Below are 20,538 nucleotides of genomic sequence, written 5' to 3'. Positions count from 1 at the left end.
AGAGGACAGCAAAACAGAGCATGCTGTAACACGCCCTTTATTCTGAATGCGCATATCAGACCTCAAAAAAGAACCTTATGGAGCATCTACTACAGGGGTGGGCAACATGTGCCCATGGGCTGCATGCAGCCCCGACCTTTTTCGCAGCCCCCAGGAAGTGTCCTGGGAGCGCCATTTTGCTTAAAAACAAGGCACATGCTCCCCGCACTCCTTGTTTTAAAATCAAATCGCCTGTTTTGCTGCTGCCATGCCGCTGAATTTCAGCGGCACAACTGGCAGGGCAGCAGTGGAGGGCAGGGGTGTATCCCCCGACCACCACAAGTTGCCCACCCCTGTTTTAGTCCAACTACCCAAGGACGGTGGGACAACTCACACTGAGCCATGGGGCATCTGCACAAGAGCACAGGGTAGGCCACTGGCCTCGCAGCTGGGCAGTGCTCACTCAGGAGCACAGTTTGAGAGGTCTTTGGGAGGGGCCTCGTCTACACGGCCACCAAGACTTGCACCAGTTGCAGGTGCACCAAACAATTTTTTTTAAGGTCATCATGGTCACACAAGTTACATCAGATGCACGTGCAGCCTCCGTGCGCACCCACCAGTTTCCATTAACAGTGCCTCAGTGCGTGCGCCTCAGCAGAGGCCACCACACGCTCCTGAGGAGTGGCTACAGAGGTCACCAACTAAATAGGACTGCCTGAAGGCCTAAACCACAGAAGAAGAGGTTCTCACCTAGTCTTCCACTTTAAAAAACAACAACGGCCAGGCAATGCAATTCTGTAACTCTTCCAAGAAATCTATTCTCTTGTTCAACTGGTAGGAACACCTCCCCAGTAAGCCAAGTGAAATCTGCTTTCTTCCCATGCTTAAGCTATTATTTCTTATCCTTCACTCTGTCAAGTGAATGTTCATTTACCCTCTTCTTTCTGGGGGTGTTCAAGATAATTTGAAAAGAAAGGTCATGAAAGTTGCTATCAGGTCCCACCTCAAGCTTAATCCTCTTTCTTCCTAAACTAGGCATTTCTCAATTTCTACTTATGTCTCACACATTCCTGCAATTCCAAAACTTCATCTGTGTCTCACTATTCCTTCCTCTTCCTAGCCCTTTAAAAAGCTGCTCTGTTCAGAAGAGAGACACAGATAGCAGTGGCGGGATGACCTAAGAACACCTGTGTTCAACAACTTAAATTTGCATGGGACCTGAAGGGTTTGAAGTTGCCCCATGCCATAACTTTTACGAAAGCACTGTCCGTTGCAAAAGGTGGGGAGAACTTCGGGTACTTTGACTTTGGGGGCAGGGGAGGATTCTTATGAGTCCTTCCCTCTTTCTATTACCATTTTAAAAAGCCAAGCCATAGCCTGGCTGTGACCAGCTGCTGTGAACTTTGAAAATATAGCTGCAAATGCCCCTGGGAACAATGCAACATGACGAAGGGGCATTCCTGAGGGGGAAACATGGCTGACCCATCCCCACCCCACCCCACCCCACCCCAGCAATCCACGCTCTCCCAAACATCAGATAAATGTTTGCACATGCCCCAACTCTCCCATAAACAGTGAAACAAATTCTTGGCCTATCCCTAGATGAAACAGGAGCAGCTCTGACTATTTGACAACACTACAGAAAGGGTGGGAACTTAAACAGTGGCAGAAAACTGCAAGGACAGAGAATGTGAAAGAAAGCACCATCTGTGGTATCTATACAATTTGCGGGGGGGGGGGGGGGCTATAAGATGGTAGCCAATCATAATCTCTGGGTTTGCATGAGGATCCCAATATATTTTATTGGAACCATGATGATTGATCTCTAGAGAAGGAAGACACGCTCAATGTGAAGTTAAAAAATTAGCAGTTTACCTGACGAATATGCATAGTCAGCTGATGTTGAGTAGTGCAAATCTTTTCACACAGCGGACAGATATAGGAAGACTTGTCATCTTTTGTTTCCTGTTTTAAAAAAATAAATACATGTAAAAATGCATTTTAAACATTAAAATCCAAACAACGGTTCGCGGTGCACATTTTAAAAGGAAATCAAAATGTTCAAAGATGTATGATTTTGCCCCCTTGACATTCATGTAGAGAGCGTACACGTAGCATAACAGAAACTATTCCAAACAAGGCAAGTTCTACTCCAACAGCCTGTTTCCCACAATAGCCAACCAGATGCCCCAATGGGAAGCCAACAAGTAGGACATGAGTGCAATAGCACCTTCCACTCATATTCCCCAGCAATTGGTATACAGAGGTAAACTGCCTCTGATACTAGAGGTAATAGATAGCTATCATGATTAATAGACATGGATAGCCTTCTCCCCCATGAATTTGCCCAATCCCATTTTAAAGCTATCCAAGTTGGTGGCCACCACTACATCCTGTGGTAGCGAGTGCCATAGTTTAAATACGCACTGTGTGAAGAAGTACTTCCTTTTATTGTTCCTGAATCTCCCACCACTCAGCATCATTGGGTGACCCCTAGTTCTAGTGTGATGAGAGAGTGAAAAAACTTCTCCACATCATGCATAATGCCCTGTCTTAGGATTTTATTAGCTGGAACCTGATAATGTAACATACTGAACCTCAGTTTTCCCATCAATAAAAACAAGAACAGTAACAACCTAAATATGTCACAGATTGTAAGGATGAATGAGATACGGCAGTGGCTTTCATGTTTCATCTGTTCAAGGTACACACTGATTTTCACATTAATTTGTCCACTGAGGAACCCCAGTATATTGCAGAGGATTGTGCTAGGCCTTTCAGGACAGGAATTCGGCACATATGGGGTGTCACACACACTACACATATAGAGCGGGGCCTCAGAATGCACCCAACGGACCCTGCAACTGTGTACCGCAGGGGAAGGTCAGTAACGGGCGGCAAGCTCTCTCTCAGAGAAACTGCGAATCATTCCTGATCCTCCAAGAACCTTCTGAAGAACCCCAATTAAAAAACTACCCAGAGAAAGGAAATACTGTGCACTCTAAACATTAGGGACAGGGCAAACTATGAAACATGGGGTAGAAGGAAACTGCCAAAAGAAAAATATTACGACATAGTAGAAGGAAGAGAAAAATTCCCTTAGCTAGTTGAAAAGCTGGCCACTTTGCAATGTCCTCAATTGCAATTGCACCAGGATGTTTTGGGGAGCGAGGGGCGGGGAGAGGAGAAGGAAAGAGGTGGGGAAGATAATGACTGGTGCACAAGTGGTTTCAGTATTCAAGCAAACAAGCAGGCTGTAGGGATGACTGAAACTTTCCTTACAACTGCTGCAATCAGAAATCAGAAGAATGTATTTCCATCCCATGCAAGAGAAAAAGAGCATCGTGTGTGTGTGTGTGTGTGTGTGTGTGTGTGGTGTATAAACATGCCCTTGAGACACTGAGTCAGACCCCAGCTTTTCAGACCAAGGACAGCATGGAAGTTTAGGGTGGAAACAAGTTAAATCGTCCTCTCTTGTATCCACCATTCCATAGAAAGGGCCAGTTCTTTACTGCACCTTACCAGTACAGTTTAGATACTTTATATGAAATGATGCTGTGTGCACACCCCAAAATGGTTTGACATTCACTCTCACAATTCTATGTCAGGCTCTGTCCAAAACCTAAGCACCTTTCTTAAGTGTTACAAGACCGACCTGTTTGGGCTGGCCTCTGGGTCACAGGATGTACAGCCTGAATCTGTCCATATTTACTAAGAAACCTGACCCAGCAATTTCAATAGAATTTAATCCCAAATAGGTTGCAATCCTGTGCACATTTAAATCCACAAAGGGAAAGGGTAAGAAAATTCCCATGAATTTTAAGTCTGACAAAATACTATTCTGTTTTACGAAGAGTTATCTCCCCCAATCCCCACCTTTGGTTATTCCAAGCCTTCAGAATGGGACCATAAATCTAAATGCATACCACTACGAAGAAGATGTACCCTTTCCATTCTGAAGATTTGGAACTGAGGCAGAGAGAACTTAACCATCAGAGAAACCCTGGGCAAGAGCTGCTTCACACTTTATATAGCACCACAGGTATCCCAGTGCTTTAAGGCAGCAAACACAAGCATGCAGCCAACTGTGCCCCCCACCCTGGGCACATTGCCCCAAATGCTTGTGAATTGATGTCTCTTTAAAACTTCGCATGTTTTGCAGCATCTCTATGCCTAATAGAGTGGCTCTATTGCAGGGTGCAGAAGCTCAGGCCCAGGGGCCAAATCTGGCCGTCCTCCAGGGTTCCCCAGATGGCCACACCCCCTTCCCCGCAACCACCCTCAACCACCCCAAAGCCAAGGAACCCTAGTGGTTCCCGGGCTTTTGTTCAGGTTTTTTCCCTTTCCAAAAGGCTGACATGCCTCTCCTAAGGAGCTTTAAACTACAATAGGCTGGGGGGGAGTTGTTGTTGTTTTTTGGCCCTCCCCTGTTGCTGTTGGCCCTACCCACCACTGGAATGCAGCCCCCCCGCCGAACTTTTCTGAAATGGAATTTAGCCCTGAACCTAAAAGAGGTTCTGCACCCCTCCTCTATTAGGATTGTTACTCAGGCCCCAGTTCTCTCCTCTATCCGCTGGGCCTTGCTGCCTTGTTTCCTTCCTATGAGCTTCTGTAACAGTTTACTATACACATTCATAAAACTATTTCCTTTCATCTTTTTAGATCTGTTCCAAAGAAAATGAAGGGATAAACTTGGAATACCATTAATTAAGGATGAGGAGTTTAAACCAGGTCCATTTAGATCAATGAGAGGACTGACTATGCTCAGAGACTTCACAGGCTTTTAAGTGCTTGGTTCTTTTTGAACTCCCTTTCCCACACATTCAGTAAAAACTTCTCACAACAAGTAATAAATAAACCCACTGAAAATTGGGTTTCAACTCTCTAATGCTTAAGTATTTCTCAGAAAAAAATAACATCTCTTACACAGCAACAGGCTCACAACCATATATGTTTTGTGAACCGCCCAAAGAACTTTGGCTATGGGGCACTATAGAAACAGAATGAATGTCTCTCTCTCTCTCTCTGGGCAGAGTGCAGCTGTTTTGTCCCCTACTGACAGTATCCAGCAGATACGTCAGGGAAGTTCACAATAAGTATATGATTGAAATACTCATCCGCTGTCTAGTAATCAGAGACATACTATCTCTGAAAAAATGTTATGCATGCTTTTGGCTTCCTATAAGCCTTCCCCAACCTAGCATCCCCCAGATGTGATGGGCTACAACTCCCATCAACCCCAGCCAGCATGCCCAAAGAGCAACGCATGTGGAGGGTGCTAGGTCGAGGAAGGTTACAGCGGACCTGTCTTCGGTGTATTCCCTGAATCCATTTATACTGCCAGTGTTTGCAACTTCTTGTAGCAATGAGTTCCACAAATTAATGATTCATCGTATGAAGTGTTTTCTTCTGACTTGTCTTTAAAAACTGCTGGCCAATCATTTTCTGGATGTGAAATGGCAGATAATCTCTCCCCAACACACTCTTTCCCTTATTATTATGCATATTTTACATAACACACACCTGTGTGCACACACATATTCCCATGATGACATATGCTGTGCATGCTACACAGAGTTCTTCCCAAAGACCTCTCATATCTAGCTACTTTATAGAGTAACCTTCAGATCCAATTTTACTGCTGCCCCTGTTAAATGTTGTCTCAGAGCCGAACAAACATATTGGGAAGAATATCCTTGCAGCTGTGCTGACCATTTAGATGTTTAATCCCCAAGGGCTTTTCCTGTGAAATCAGACTACACTTCCCTTGCCGATGGAAGGCTATCTGTCACTCTGTGCAATGCCATTTATTGTTTGGGAGCCTTGCTTTCTAATGCTCACCCCTTTGAAATTAGCAAATTAACAAAGGATAATTACTCCTCACCTTGAAAACAAGGATCAAAATGCACAAGGCAGCTCAACCAGAGTTGATTAGCTCCAGCTTTTGGGTTTAACATTAGCCCAACACAACCCAATCCAACCTCTACGCCAAAAAACACACCTCTTGCTAGCATTCACTCCAAGTCTGGGTTGCATACTATAAAAGCAGCGAACCTAAACTGAGGGAAGCCAAGAGGGAGAATTTGTTTGACACAGTGTAAAGTGCAAAAGGCTGAGTGCAGCTTCTGTGAAAGCAGCTCATCAGCTATAGCTTGTCAAAGCATAGCACTCTGCTGCAGGGCGGGAGCTGTGCTGATGATGGAAGACTACTTCCCTGAGTTAAGAGACAAAATTAGCAGCTAATTTGATAACAACTCTGACTTTTACTAAAGTGTCCTGGCATTCCCAGACTGGTGGCAAAACTTCCTTGGGAGTTCTTTGTTAGGTTGGACTTCCCCTGTCATTGGAGAGCAAACTGAGCCCCCACTTTGTGGCAACAGATTAAGGGGAGGGGAGCAAGTGTTATAAAATTTTAACAGGACATAGTCTCTGGCTAGGATTAAAGTCCTTTGGCAACACACACACGTACCAAAAAAGACACACACGCGCGAGTGCCCTCTTAATAAAGAAATGAAACGTTACAATGGAACTTGAAAGTTTCTTTACAGGTAGATCAATGAGCTATGGGTTAAACATTCCACTGTCATACCGACTGTAAACTGCCTTGAAGGGCATCTGCCAGTTGGATGGTATATACATTTAATACATAATTAAATGTAATGAATAAATACAGTTAGAAGGATAAAGACACAGAAAGCCACCGAATAATCCAGAGACCTGCTGGACTGGATAAAAGAAAATCCATCTGGTCCAACATTCTGTTTCCAACGAATACTTCTACAAAGTTTACAAGCAGATGACGAAGGCACACTTGTTCACACTATGCATTTGGTATTCAAAGATATATTGCCTTTGAACATGGAGGCTTGGTTTTTTTTTTCTGTCATGGCTAATAGTACCACACAGTAAGACTGACTGGTACAGATCTATTCACAGCAATGAAATTAAACAAAACATTTCCTCCCTTGCTGTGCAATTTTTAAACCTCAAACCCAATCCTGAAACACCACTCTCTTGATGGATAGGTGACTGCTGTTGGTAATAACACTGTGTTCTCTTATATCAGTCTTGCAGGGAATACTACCAAAAAAAGAAAAAAGAATTATCTCTGGCTCACCTGCCTGCACCTACCCAGATATCACAGGGTGGCTTAAACAGCAGAACTGATTAGTAGCCAATTTCTATGCTGACCTACAGGGAAAGCGATTCTTGGCCTCCTTCCGTCCTTTATTTATTTATTTTTATAATGCAAGAATCTCTCTTAATCCTGTCACATTTACTCTCTTGATCCAGAGCCCAGTCAAACGGCTGGTGGAATTAAAAGGTCAGTGGCTCCCAGCAAAAGCTACAACCAACCAACCCTCTCACCCCCTCATGCTTTTCCGACAGAGAGCAGAGTAGGAGGCTTTCTCAGCCAGCCAGCCCTAAAGCTGAGCTGTAAAATTTGTCCTAACAAAGGCAAGCAAACCAAGAAGCTGCTGGGTAATTCATATATCCTAACACGGCATTCTACCAAAGTGAGCATACTGCAGAGTATACTATAATCTGATCCCTCCAGGGTCTAAAATTGCTTGTTATCCAACGTTAGCCATGCCCAGGCCTGGTGGGAAATACATGCCTTGCCAAGTCACACTCAGTTCCCAAGGAACTTTGGTTCTGTGGCAGAAAAAATGAACAACAAACTAGTAAGTTGCTGTTTCTGGTGCTTGTGGAAGAGATAAGCTTAAGAGAAGCACAGTGACAGATCTGAAAGCCTTGCAAAAGTAGGAAAAAAAGAAGAATGGTGGAACAGTTATATCTGAATATCTTGTTTATTCTTCGTTCATCCTCCGATTCTGAAAAGCCATCAGGACTTCTGAATAGCTGCATTTAGCAAAAGCAGGGCTGTTAGTGATCTCCAGCACTCACTGCTATGCATTCTTTAGCATGGCACGTTTGCCAGTGTATTGGTTGAAAGTGTTTTCTTGATAGCAAGGCTCTGAGAAGGCTGGATGGATAGGAAGGGTGCCAAGAGGCCCAGTAACTTGTCTGTTAACAGACTCCTCTTCCCTACCTTCAGGAGGAGGAATTTACACTTGCAGGTAGGGATGATGGACATGCCTGTAGGGAGCTTGCCAAGTCACCGCTGCCACCCGCCCCTGCTCACTGGGCCATGCAAGCCCTGGAGGACTTGGTGAGTGCCCCACTGCCACCCACTCTTTGATGCGAGCCACCATTTTTACGCTAGATGATGGCTCCGTAATTTCCATATTTTTAATGGGGCTCTTTATACCTCTAATGTTGTGGAGATGTCCCTGTACGACCACCATTTTGCAGAACATTAAAAATACGGAAATTACGGAGCCACCATCTTGTGTAAAAATGGCAGCTCGCATCAATGAGTGGGTGGCTGCGGGGCACTCCTGGATCGCTTGGCGAATGGACCTGCAAGTGCTCTGTGACTCGGTGAGTGGTGTCCAGGAGGCCAAGCAGGGGGGAGGGGGGAGTCTGTTGGATTCCACCCTCGTCTCAGGCGCTCGCAACAGCCCTACTCGCAGGCCGCAAGGCAGAAAGTTTAGAAGCGTTCTCTTCCTGCCCTGGAAAGCCCACAGAAGAGGAAGCAGTGGGGAGATGCAGGGCAGCATAGGGAGAGAAAGAGTGTAAAAAACATGAGTCCTAAGCAGATGCACTGACACAGCTTGTAAAACTTTTGCAAACAAGGAAAAAGGTCTTTCCAGCTACCATGACTATTATTTAATAAATAAAATGTTTTTGTATTTATTCTGATGTATTTTAATATCTTTTTTTGTAAACAGCTTAGGGCATTTTTTAAATATGGTAAGTGGTACATAAATCTAATAAAATTATTATTATAGAATGGTTGCATGCATCTACTTTCAGTTTGCACAATATCCTGCACAATCCCTTGAGTGTGTGCCCAAGGGCAGGCAGGGCAGGTCTGGGGTAAGTGACAGGGCCTGCATAAGCCGGCCCTTCATAAAATTAAAACATTCATATTACCTGTGATGTACCAATTTGTGTCACAGTTTATTGGGGGGGGGCACCCTCAAAATGCTTTCTGCAAAAACGGGACTCCTCTAAAAAGTGTTTAGTGCTTTACCTGGTTTCTCCTGCCAATCCGATTGGGAGCAAGAGGTTTTGATGGGGATTTGACGCTTTGCGATCCCGCAGTGCCATTTTCAGCAATCTTCGCCAAGTTCATGACGGTGGCCATCATTATGTCAACAAGAGGGCAAATCCACACTTTCAGAACAGTTACGGAAGCCTGATGTTGCTGCTGTAAGATTGCTTTAAGCTTCTGAGTTTATCCTCTGGAATTGTAAGCAGAAACAAACAAACAAAAAATCTGTGATGAATTACTGGAGATGGAGAGTCAGATGTGTCCAATAATGTGGCCATGGAAGCAATAACCCTATGTAACTCATCACACATTCATTAAGAGCCAGAAGATGCAGCCAATGAAGGGCCGAGGGAGATACATAGAGGGCATATGCATGCACTATTCCAGCCTTCCCCAACTTGATGTCAGAGGTGTTGGACTACAACTCCCATAATCTCCAGCCACCAGGACTGTTGGGGATGATGGGAGTTGGACTACAAAACCTCGGCGGGGTGCCAGGTTGGGAAAGGCTGTGCTATTCACATTTTATACTTGCATCCCATTCCAAATCAAGCATTACACAGCAGTGCAACTGCCACTGAAAACTGCTTCCACAATGTATAATCAGCCAGATCCACCTGGATCAGTCAGACTGCAGTATCTCCACGCCGTCATCAGTCACGCTGCCCTGGAAGCCAGTAGTATGGGGTCAGACCCCCATATGGCTAATCCAGATGGAAAGTCAGTTACACACATTACAACAACTGCAGGGAGCCCCAACCATGCAGGACCTGTCTTGAGTAGCAAACTGCTATGCCAACATCTGAACTAGACTACAGTAATCCCAGTGAAGAACATCTGTGGGTTATCTGCTTTTTAAACAACTGTTGTTAAAGACATATTCACCTGAAAACACACTTCCCGCCTAATCCCATGAATGTTTACTCTGAAGTGAGGTCCTAGTAATTGTGTTTAGAATTCCAGCCTTAACGTGTGAAGAAAAAAGGATCATCGCACATCACGATTTGTGTAAAAGGATTCTTAATTTTTGCCTGTTTGCATGACCAGCTATTAGTGATGGTGAGGGCACCAGGCTCTGTCCAGGAGTCTGATGGACTCCCCCCCATGTTTGCGCCTCTGGGTCACGCCCACCAAGCCTCTGCCCCCACTCATGCCCCTTCATGCTTGCCAAGCCACTCTCACCTACCCTGAGCCGTCCACGAGCGCTTGCTGTTCCCACAGTTGCCATTTTGCAGGGGGGAAATGGCAACTCGCAAACTTCCGTAAATTTAATATTGCACACATAGCAGCCATAAAGGCCCCATCTATGCAATATTACAGGCATCAATGGCCCCTTTATGGTTGCTGTGTGTGCAATATTAAATTTATGGAAGTTCCTGAATAGCCTTTTTTCCCCCTCAAAATGGCAACCACAGGAATGATGGGCGCTCATAATGGCGCAGGGTAGGTGTGGGTCGCTCAATGACTGCAGGGAGGCACGCGAATGAGGGCAATGGCTTGGCAGGCACCTGGAGGACCCGGATGGGGGGCGGGGGAGAGGACCCATCCATCACCACCAGCTATCCTTAATTGTGAACAAGGTAAGCAACAACCTAAATATGTACAGGAGAGCTTATTCTTAAACCAGGCATTCTAGTGAGCGAATTACCTTCATTTTCTTTCCTTGACACTGTTGAGCAAGGTTTCCCCTTCCTTCCTTGCTGCTTGCTTGTATTAGTACAATAAGCCTAGCACCATCTAGATCCAAAGCCTTTTCCTCAGCGGCAGCAGCACCTGTCAACACTGAATGAAGAGAAAAATTGGGGGGGGGGGTTAGGAGATTTTGGGGTGTGTGGCAGTAGTATTAAAAAGGAAGATTTTGTATATATTAAGTTACTAAAAATGGAAATGAAGGCTGCACAAAGACTAGGCACAAAAACGGCTCTTAAATAAAATGTTGAAGCTAGATAATTTTAAATTAATGGAAGGCTTCGTATAGCCTACATGCACATACACTTTTTGGAGAGTGCAGTCCATCACAACAAATTATCTCTGAGGAAACTTGAGAAGTAGAAATCATCAGGTAAAAGGCATTAACAATTTAGGAATTATAATTATTACTCCACTTTATCAGACCACTAACTGAAAATGTAAACGTCTCATCAGTGTATGGAAACTTCTCTCCCCACACAGTCCAGCAGTGAGCAGGGGCTGGACTAGATCAAAGGTGGGCAACATCAGGCCCAGGGGCAAATCTGGTGCTCCTGGGGTCCCAATCTGGCCCCCCAGGTTTCCCCAGATAGCTACGTTCTCTTCCCTGGCCCCAACCCTTTTCCAATTATCACCGATTGTTTAGGGGGTTCCCAGTTTTTGTACAGCTTTCCCCCCATTTTAAAAGGTTGAATGCCTGTCTTAAGGGCTGTTACTGGAAGTAACAGCTTTAAGCTACAGTATGCTGCTATTTTTCGTGTTTTGGCCCTGCCCCTTCGCCTGTGGTTCCACCCACCACTGGGAAGTGGCCCCCGAGTGCTTCTCTGAAACTGAATTTGGCTAAAAGAGATTTCCCATCCCTGCACTAGATGATCTCTGGAGTCCCTTCCAATTCTATTATTCCGTTTCATTCCATCACTTTTCAGACACACACGATCATCCTGATGTCAAAAATGCTTGAGTGTATGGTAATCCTGAGAACCAGAGGGAAAGAGTGCCTTGGAGCCATTTCTTTAAGGAAAGGGTATTATCCTCATAATTATTCTTAACAAATAGTGAGGACTGGCCCTATCATTAGGCAGAGTGAGGAAATTGCTTAAAGGCAGCAGATGCTGGCTGGCAGTAGTGGCAGTTTTGCGGCTATTGCTCCTGACCACCACCACCATCACCTCTGCCAAGCTGTTCCCCTCTGTTTGCAGATAAAAGCTGTGACTGCCATACAGCCTCTCCTGGGGCCCCTAAATTAGCCTGCTTCCCCAAGTGTGGTGGAGGACATTATCCAGTCACCAGTGTTGAAGTAAGAGTCAATTCCCAGTCCAGCTGGCTTCTGTACATGACACAGGGAGGGTGCGCTATCTTGTTCTTTGCCCCAGGCAGGAAAATATCATGAGCTGGCCCTGAACATAGCTTCAAAGGATGAAAACGGAGCACTGCTGGCCCACTGTCCTAGTAAAGAAAAAGCTTTAAGAAGGGAGAAAAAACATAGCTGCCACCCCTGGTAGGGGTCAGTGGGGTAGGGTGGAGTGGCCCAGAGGGCACCTTGGCTGGGTCCTCCTCAGACCTGGTGCCTGTCCTGGCATCGAAGCAAAAGGGAGGTACCACACGAAGTTGCCACCACACTACCATCCATGCACCTTCCCACACTGCAGCTGGCAGGAAGGAGTAAAAAAAGGCACAGAAGTGTTGCAGGATGGACAACAAATATGTTTGCAGGTTTTGCCTACCTGTTTTCATAAGCACAGTTTTATATAAAAACCCATTTTAAAACAAGTACAGAGCAAAAGCCTCATCTGGAATGATGGCATACAGAGAACACAAGCATAGAGTTCGGTGTCTTTTGGGGACCTTGGGCCATCTGTGGGGAGGCTTTCAGTTCAGCTGCTTGTAAGGTCCCTGCCTTCACACCTTCAGTGACAACTTCTGCCACGGAAAATGTCGACAGAAGGCTAACAGTGCAGTAGAAACGCCGGGGGGGGGGGGGGGAGAGTTACAGCCATTTTCTCATGAAATGCTTCCCTTAGGAAATTGACCTTTGCCCCCGAGGAGTGAGTTCCCAGGACATTCATGTACTTCTGATGAAAGCTACACAGAGAACAGCCAGTTGCCCTATGGAAAAATGGACTCGTTTAGATGAAGGGTAAAAGAGAAGCATTATCACAGGTTAAAGTTCACAGGAATGCCCTTCCATTTTGATCCTGGCACTTCAGGACAGCCATCTCCAACCTGGCGCCCTGCAGATGTTCTGGACTACAAATCCCATCAGCCCCAGCCAGCACAGCTGATGGGTCATTGCTGATGGGAGTTGTAGTGCAAAACATCCGGAGGGCGCCAAGTTGGGGAAGGCTGCTCTAAGGGAAAGGAAGACAAGAGCTACAGAATTAGAGATTGGCTGCAGACATAAACAGGCTATCAGAAGCTACAGGCAGCAAAAGGAATGGCTGGCTTTTGACAAAGGCCAGCCCTAAAGCAATACCACTGTAGTCAGCCAAAAGCCAAAAAACAGTAAAGATGAGACAGAGGAGTTTAAACAAAAACAATACCAAAAAAAAATGAAGCAAAGCCTTGTTGCTTCCCATTCAGTCTCAACAGGAAGACATTTGCTAAATCTATTTCCTCGTTTCAGATCTTTAAGAGCAGTACAATTACACTGCACTGTGAAAACCAGACTTTACACTTTACACTAACTGTGCAATCCTATACCTGTCTATTCAGACATAAGCCACACTGAGTTCAACAAGATTTACTCCCAGGTAAGTGTACATAGGATTGCAGCCTCAATCTTTTCTTTTAATTACATTGTAAACAGCTATTTTCCTTCCTAAATGATAAAAAAGAAAATGCCATGTTCTGTTTCCCTTCCCCTCTGCAGCTCAGGATGCTGCCAACTTTAAGAAACACTTGGAGAAAAAGCCCCACCCACCAGAGCTTCCCTAATATGTTTACACCTTGCACAGACATTTGTTCACCCACCCTATGCATAAGCTTTCCCTTTGGAACAGGTAGGAAGAAAAACACCACAGACTGCACAGGGGCAGAGCCAAGAACCACCTGAGGGTTACAGAACAAAGCAACTCATTGTTTTTCTTTTAACTCTCCTCCACCCCCTTGATCAAGCCATGGTGTTAAAAGCCACAGGCTAATTAGGCCAGGGGGGAAAAGATTTAACACTTTCAGCCTGTTTGTGGTTGGATCAACAACAAAAAGCAGTAGGACCTCATTTTTAAGGAGCAATTACTCCCAAGTAAGGGACATAAAAAACAACTAGACCCACACTGGTTCATGAGAGAGAGAAAAATCCACAGCTGGGCAATACCCATATTAGGACCAACCGAAATGCCACAAAAGATTGTGCAAGCTTTTGAGTTCTGCAGAACTGTTCATCCAGCTAGATGGTAAAAACCTTGTGGCACATCTCATGGCCGCAGGCAGCATCTGGCCTAATGTTTGGACTATTCTTTTCTTCCCCATCCTGTCATTTTTATTTCATTTTTTAGCACGTACACATACACTCACAGTTCAAGAGAATTTGTTCCAATAAAAAGTCAACTTCCTTTCTTGTGTCACTGAAGGATACCTGTGCCACTTCTTCCCACGTTTCTTAAAGATTAACATCACGGGAAAAAGCCAACCATTGAATGCTGTTTGCAGCCAACATAAAACTTGTGCAACACTAAATGTCTCATTCATTCAAAACAAAAAACATTGTTTTTGTAGAAGGCATTTCACAACCAAGCCTCATATGCAGCATCATCCGGAGAGCACTCAGCCATTAGGGCAGAAGTGCAGAACCCCAGACCTGGGGGCCATATTTGGCCATCTTGCCATCCCAATTTAGCCCTTCTGGGTTCCCCTTAGGGCCACACCTCTTTCTGCTGGCTCTTCCCTCCAATCACCCATCATGTGGTGGTTTCCTGGGGGTGAGGGAGGGACTGTTTCCTAACAGAACTGATATAGCCAACAAGAATACATATTGCATATTCCCTTCCCTTTGCTGGGGCTATGCATTTGGGCCTACAGTGTATAAGGGGAAAATCCAATCCTGCTTGCTCACCCTGCTTTTCAAGTCCATCTGTGGAAGTTACAAGCCCACGAAAGCCATTTTAGTCTACCCACCTCTGTTTGTCATTTGTGGCACCTTCGGTGGCCCCAAAGAAAAAGAAACTACACTGATCCCAACTGACCTTTAAAGTGGTGAATTTCCTCTTGCTTCTGAGATGCTGGTGCAAATACGGCCCTGACGATGGTGGGTGGTGGCCAGGGAAGTCACACCTGTGTCAGCACAGATGGAGGACCACTACAAAACTACCTAGAAGTGGAGAGAAGGAAAGCAAGAAGTTAAGGCTCTTCACTAGCTAAAGATAATAGCTTTAAAGTGTGTTAAATGTCTGGTGCCTTTCATTCACTGGGTGACTTTGGGCCTGTCCCACCTCTCAAGACTGACCTACCTCAAAGGGTTATTGAGAGGAATTAGGAGGAAAGCACACATGAGCTTCTTTGAGAAGGGACAGAATACAAATGTGTAAAATGAAATAATGAAAATTCAGACAGTTAGGTAAATTTGGCATGGATCCTGGATGAAAGATGACTCATTCTTATTCAACAGGCCCTTAAGAAATATACCATGAGCTGGATACTGAAAAGCTAATTTACATGCAGTTATCAGAATTTGCATTGCATTTCCATAAACAAAGTAAATACCAAGTAGTTAGTGGGCATGTACTTAATCTACAGTCCTTCATTTCAAACGTGAAATGCACAGAGCTAGAAATCATGTTAATGATTTATGTTTGGACCTCTGATTCCATTTGTTTTAGCACAGGGGTACACAACCCACGAACTGCAGCCCACAGGCTGCAGGCATCCCACTCCCAAGGCCTGAGAAACAACTCCCTCACAGATCTTTTCCACAGCCATCACATCCCACCCACTAGGGAATGCCTTTCCCAACCTCCAGAGATCCCACTTTCGAGATCCTGTTTTCCTGCCACTAATAGCAGAGGGATGGGAGAGGAAAAGTGTGTGTGTGTGTGTGTGTGTGTGTGTGTGCGCGCGCGCGCGCGTGTACGTACATGTGTGCATTTTTGGTCCCAACAGAGGGGCTAAAAACATTGTGGATCCCTGATTTAGCATAGAAGTCACTTTTTTCTTCAAACATAGCTATGAAGGCTAGAAACCTTTTCTCTTTTGAATGAAAGAGGGAAAAGGTCTTCCAATATAACCCTGCAGGATATACAAAGTTGGTGGCTACGTCCCACTCTGGTTCAATGGGCTCTGTATTAAAAGAAAAAGGGTTCGGCTATAAAGATTAGCACAAGGGCTGCAATCCTATATATGTTTACATGGAAGTAACTACCACTGAGCTGAATGGAGCTTACTTCTGAATATGCATGGACTGTATTGCATTGCAAATGTCTAGCAGCAACAGAAGAGCCCTCAGCCCTTTGGACATGATGATGAAAACAAAAAACCTTGACGACCTAAGCCAAAGGATTGAGAAATGTCAGTGCCTGGTACTTGGTATATCCATTTTGTATCAGCACAGTGCAAGCCTCTAATTCCCAAAATATTTTTCACTGACTTTATAACTTCACAACTGACTCGCTTCATGAGAGGCTAAAGAAATCAGCCACTGCACTGCACCTCTGGAATTCAGAGGTCACCAAAGCTCTGGAAGCCTCAGAGCCGAAGACAAAACTTCCCAGAAATTTCAATGCATGGGGAGGAAAACACAGGCAAAAAGTTAGCTATCTTCCGAAAAGCCTTACAGAGCATTGCATTCTCTGCTGACCCTGCTTTTAAAGCTAAACATTAATTGATGGAGTCATTTTTACCAGTTCCATCTTACCTCGATGCCAAAAGGGCTCTCATGGCAGCTTGGAAATAATTTCAAGCCAAACAGTAAAGTTATGATAATATAGCGTACACAGGGAATTATCAAATCCAAGTAAAATAAAGATTTACTATAAGCAAGCCAAGCAGCATCAGCAGTGCATTTTGGACATTTGCTACTACCCATCTGAATAAAACGTAACAATGACAAGCGTATTTCCTTGTGCTGGTCTACTTACAGCAGGACTCTGTCAAATCTGCTACATCCCCCTTAGAAAGGATTGTAAGCAAATATTAGTGCATGGGGTTGGGACAACACAGTTCTACGGTGGCCCAACACACCTGCCCATCTGAGAGAGAAAGTCAGCTCCATTTCCCCCCTCTGCCCAGATCTGTGCTGTTACTCAGCTTCCTACTACACTGCTTTGGTGGCCGAGCAAGGCAAAACGAACACACACTAGTAAATCACCATATTATAGATATCAAACTGGCGGTACCACCATCACTGCACTCTTTCCTAACCACTTAATTGCCAGTGCTGTGGCTTGAGCTGTTGGCACATAAAAACAGCTGTCACTGTATGCTAGCAAAATGCCAACAGTTGTGGCTTAATGCACGTGGAGGGAAGGCACAGAGACGTACTGAACACACACATCCTCATGGGGTTAATGTTAGGGTGATGCCCCCCCCCCACACACACAAATGCCCCAAATAAGAATGAGTTCACTCTTACTGGAATAACTGAAGTAGTAAAGGTGTTAAGCACACCAGGGCGGTGGGGATGCTAGCCCTTACCCAGACTGGCACTAAGGTCTAAGGAAGTTGTCAGGTTCTGTGGTCACCCCCCACAACACAACATACACATGCCCCAGCGTCCAAAATTACAGACCATTTACTTTGGTGGCCATTGAGTAAGCCCATATCTGATGCATAGCTCCACTCTGGCTTCCATGTCCCATCGTGAGGGACATCCACATGACAGAGCCCTGGGAAACGGTGTTTTAAAGTATTACGGTTTTCCCATTTGGGGCATCTGAGTAAAAGAAAGCAGAAACAGGTCAAAAAACCCTGGTGTGTCTCCCCCTCCCTCCCCCACCCCTGACAACTCCTGAGGTATCTTTTAAAGTGCTTCCTTTATTCAGGGTCAGGAACATGCCCATCTCTATAATCACAACGCATCTGGAGGGAACCAGGTTGGGGAAGGCTGGAGGTCTCCAAGATCACACTGGCAGAGGTCTATCTAGCCCTAAAACCCACGGTCTTTTAAACCAAAGAAATCAAGAACCTAACCTAGGAGCTTATCTATGCCAAGCCTGTCCTAAACTACGGAATTATGCCTGCCCCCCCCCCGAACCCACCACTTCCATGCACATGATACACAGAAGGCTGCTTTCACTCAACATGTTGCCTCACAGCCCCTTATTGTTCACTCAGCTGTCGAGCTTATCTTGTCTGCTAAGAGAATGCCAGAAAAGAAGGGTTTGGCCTGCTTCAGGAGGCTTTAAAGAACATGTCCAGGCAAACTGAAAAATCAAGATTTTTTTCCAAAGAGCTACAGAGTGCTGCTAGCAGCATCTTTGGCTACACAAGTCAGAACAACATTACAATGTCAAATGCACACACCACCACTCCAGGCAACAACTTGTGAAAGTCAACATTTCCCATTCAGCCCCTCACACCCAAGTCTACGGCAACCAGTGTAGCCATGTAAGGAGACTTGCTTTCCTCGCAGCCACTGGAAGTTACATATTCGATGCTCCTCTGGTATATCCTGATAACCTATTCCCAGCGTGCTCCTTAACAAAGGCACAAACCACTGCCTTTCCACTGAAAGCAAGAATTCCCTACACCCAACTTGCCAGCTACTGCTCTGCATGTGTTCCAAATTCCAAAAGCCTTCAGGAGCAAACTTTAAGGTGTCAACTTTGGTTTTCTAAAGTGGCAACTCACACACACTCCTGCTTCTCACTAAAAGATTGGCACAGGAGGCAATATTCCTTAGCTGGGAAATAGGGTCATCCTACCACCAATAGGGTGATACTGTGAAACCAGACTTTTTGCACAAGGTGGTACAGCCTCATTACTGTTGTAATTTTGCCGCTTAATAACTTTTAGCTAGTCACTCTTAGGGACACAGATTCTGCTGTTTAAGGAATGCTATTTCTCCCATTAACCAGGCCTAGAGTTTAAAGAGGAACAAGTGCTCACAAGGGTTCCCTGTTACGAAGGACATCCAGAACTGTGGCTAAGACAGAATGTTTAAATCCGCTGTTCTAGTCCTCAATACCATTACAGAGTCCATCATTCCCACTACAACATCCCCATCCACCTGGAGTCATCTAGAGTTGTGTGTAACTGCTCCTTGGGATCTGTGATGCCAAAAAAAAAACCTAGCGGAAAGGAAAGGCTTGCAGCTGTTTCCACCACTCAGCTCCAATGACTTGAGTGGTGAAGGCAGAGGGAGACAGGATTTGAAGCCAAAATCAGGGTTATAGGAAAATGGGGGGAAGATGCACAGCAAGAGGTGCCATGGGTCAAAGCTGTTTTGCTGGGCAACAAAAGGCTACTGTGTTTTAACAAGTTATTTTCCACTCTGAGCTCACAGAATATTTATGTGTGTGTGTGCACGCACGCACATGTGTATGTATTAAAGTCAAGACTAAGCATGTTCTGTACATTTGTAAGTACACTGCAGAGAGTCTGGTGAATAATATGGCTTCTGAAGAAACTCAATTGTTTTCTTTAAAAAACCCTACCACACTGAAGTTCTCAGGGATGTGGGAAAGGTTTGAGTGTGCATACAGTTAACTTCCTTGCCCTCTTGCCAAAATAATTCATTTTAAAAAAAAATATAAGCAGAGCTTATAATATATAAGCAGATGTTCTCATTTTTACTTTTGCATAACATATCCCAATTTCAAAAACTAGGGAAGATAAGTCATCTGCTGTGATACATTTGCTAGGCACTTCGAGGAGAAAGTCGCTCATATTCACTCAGAACTTTGATGCCACTCAGAACTTTGATGCCACCATGTGGTGGCTGGGCAGCTTCAGGTGTCCTTGGAGGACATTGATTACCTGGACTCATTTCAGTCTGGTTTCAGGCCAGGGTACGGCACTGGCTGCTCTGACTGACGACCTACTCCAGGTGAAAGACAGGGAGAATGCTACCCTGTCGATCTTCCTGGATCTCTCAGCGGCTTTCATGGTGTCTTACTGGATCGGCTCTGCAAGATACGAGTTGGGGGCACTGTGCTACAGTGGTTCTGCTCCTACCTGGGGGGCCAATCGCAGAGAGTGGTATTGGGGGATTTCTGTTCTACCCCATGGCTATTAAGCTGTGGGGTGCCACAGGGTTCTATTCTATCCCCCATGCTGTTCAACATCTATATGAAGCTGTGGGGAGAGGTCATTCGGAGTTTTGGGGTGGGGTGTCACCAGTATGCTGATGATACTCAGCTCTATTTCTCCTTGTCGTCGGAGTCAGCTGAGGTGGTGAAGGTGCTGGACCAGTGCCTGGAGGCTATAATGGGCTGGATGAGGGCCAATAAACTGAAGCTAAATCCTGACAAGATGGAAGCTCTGTGGACTGGTGTTCCTGAGTCCGGGAATTGGGTGAGCGACCTGTCCTGGATGGGGTTGCACTCCCCCTGAAGAAGCAGGTGCATAGCTCGGGAGTACTCCTAGATCCATCCCTGTCACTGGAGCCCCAGGGGGACTCTGTGGCCCGGAGTACTTGGGGCCAGCTTCGGCTGATCCGCCAGCTACAGCCTTTCCTGGACAGGGATAACCTAACCACAGTAGTACATGCGCTGGTAACTTCCCAATTAGACTATTGCAATGCACTTTACATGGGGCTGCCCTTGAAGACGACTCAGAAGTTGCAGCTAGTGCAAAATGCGGCAACTAGACTGCTGACC

General features: G+C 45.4%; 1 protein-coding gene across 23 annotated transcripts in view; it reads right to left on the bottom strand.

The window, feature by feature from the left end:
* Window positions 1–20,538, bottom strand: part of RREB1 (ras responsive element binding protein 1) — a 161,992-nt gene that overhangs the window by 73,741 nt on the left and 67,713 nt on the right. For all 23 annotated transcript variants that reach the window (XM_084850374.1, XM_084850378.1, XM_084850376.1 and 20 more), the window contains 4 exons: window positions 14,971–15,095; window positions 10,749–10,882; window positions 9,080–9,290; window positions 1,855–1,944 (listed from right to left, as the gene is read on the bottom strand). In XM_084850374.1, coding sequence (XP_084706500.1) covers window positions 1,855–1,944; window positions 9,080–9,196 — 207 coding nt within the window. In that variant the 5' untranslated portion in view covers window positions 9,197–9,290; window positions 10,749–10,882; window positions 14,971–15,095. The remainder of the gene's footprint in view (window positions 1–1,854; window positions 1,945–9,079; window positions 9,291–10,748; window positions 10,883–14,970; window positions 15,096–20,538) is intronic.

The sequence above is a fragment of the Heloderma suspectum genome, chromosome 4 (genome assembly GCF_057233095.1).
Source record: "Heloderma suspectum isolate Gila_16-S chromosome 4, 16-S_ref, whole genome shotgun sequence".
Classification (NCBI taxonomy): Eukaryota; Metazoa; Chordata; class Lepidosauria; order Squamata; family Helodermatidae; genus Heloderma; species Heloderma suspectum.
This window is presented reverse-complemented; position numbering and strand designations above follow the sequence as displayed.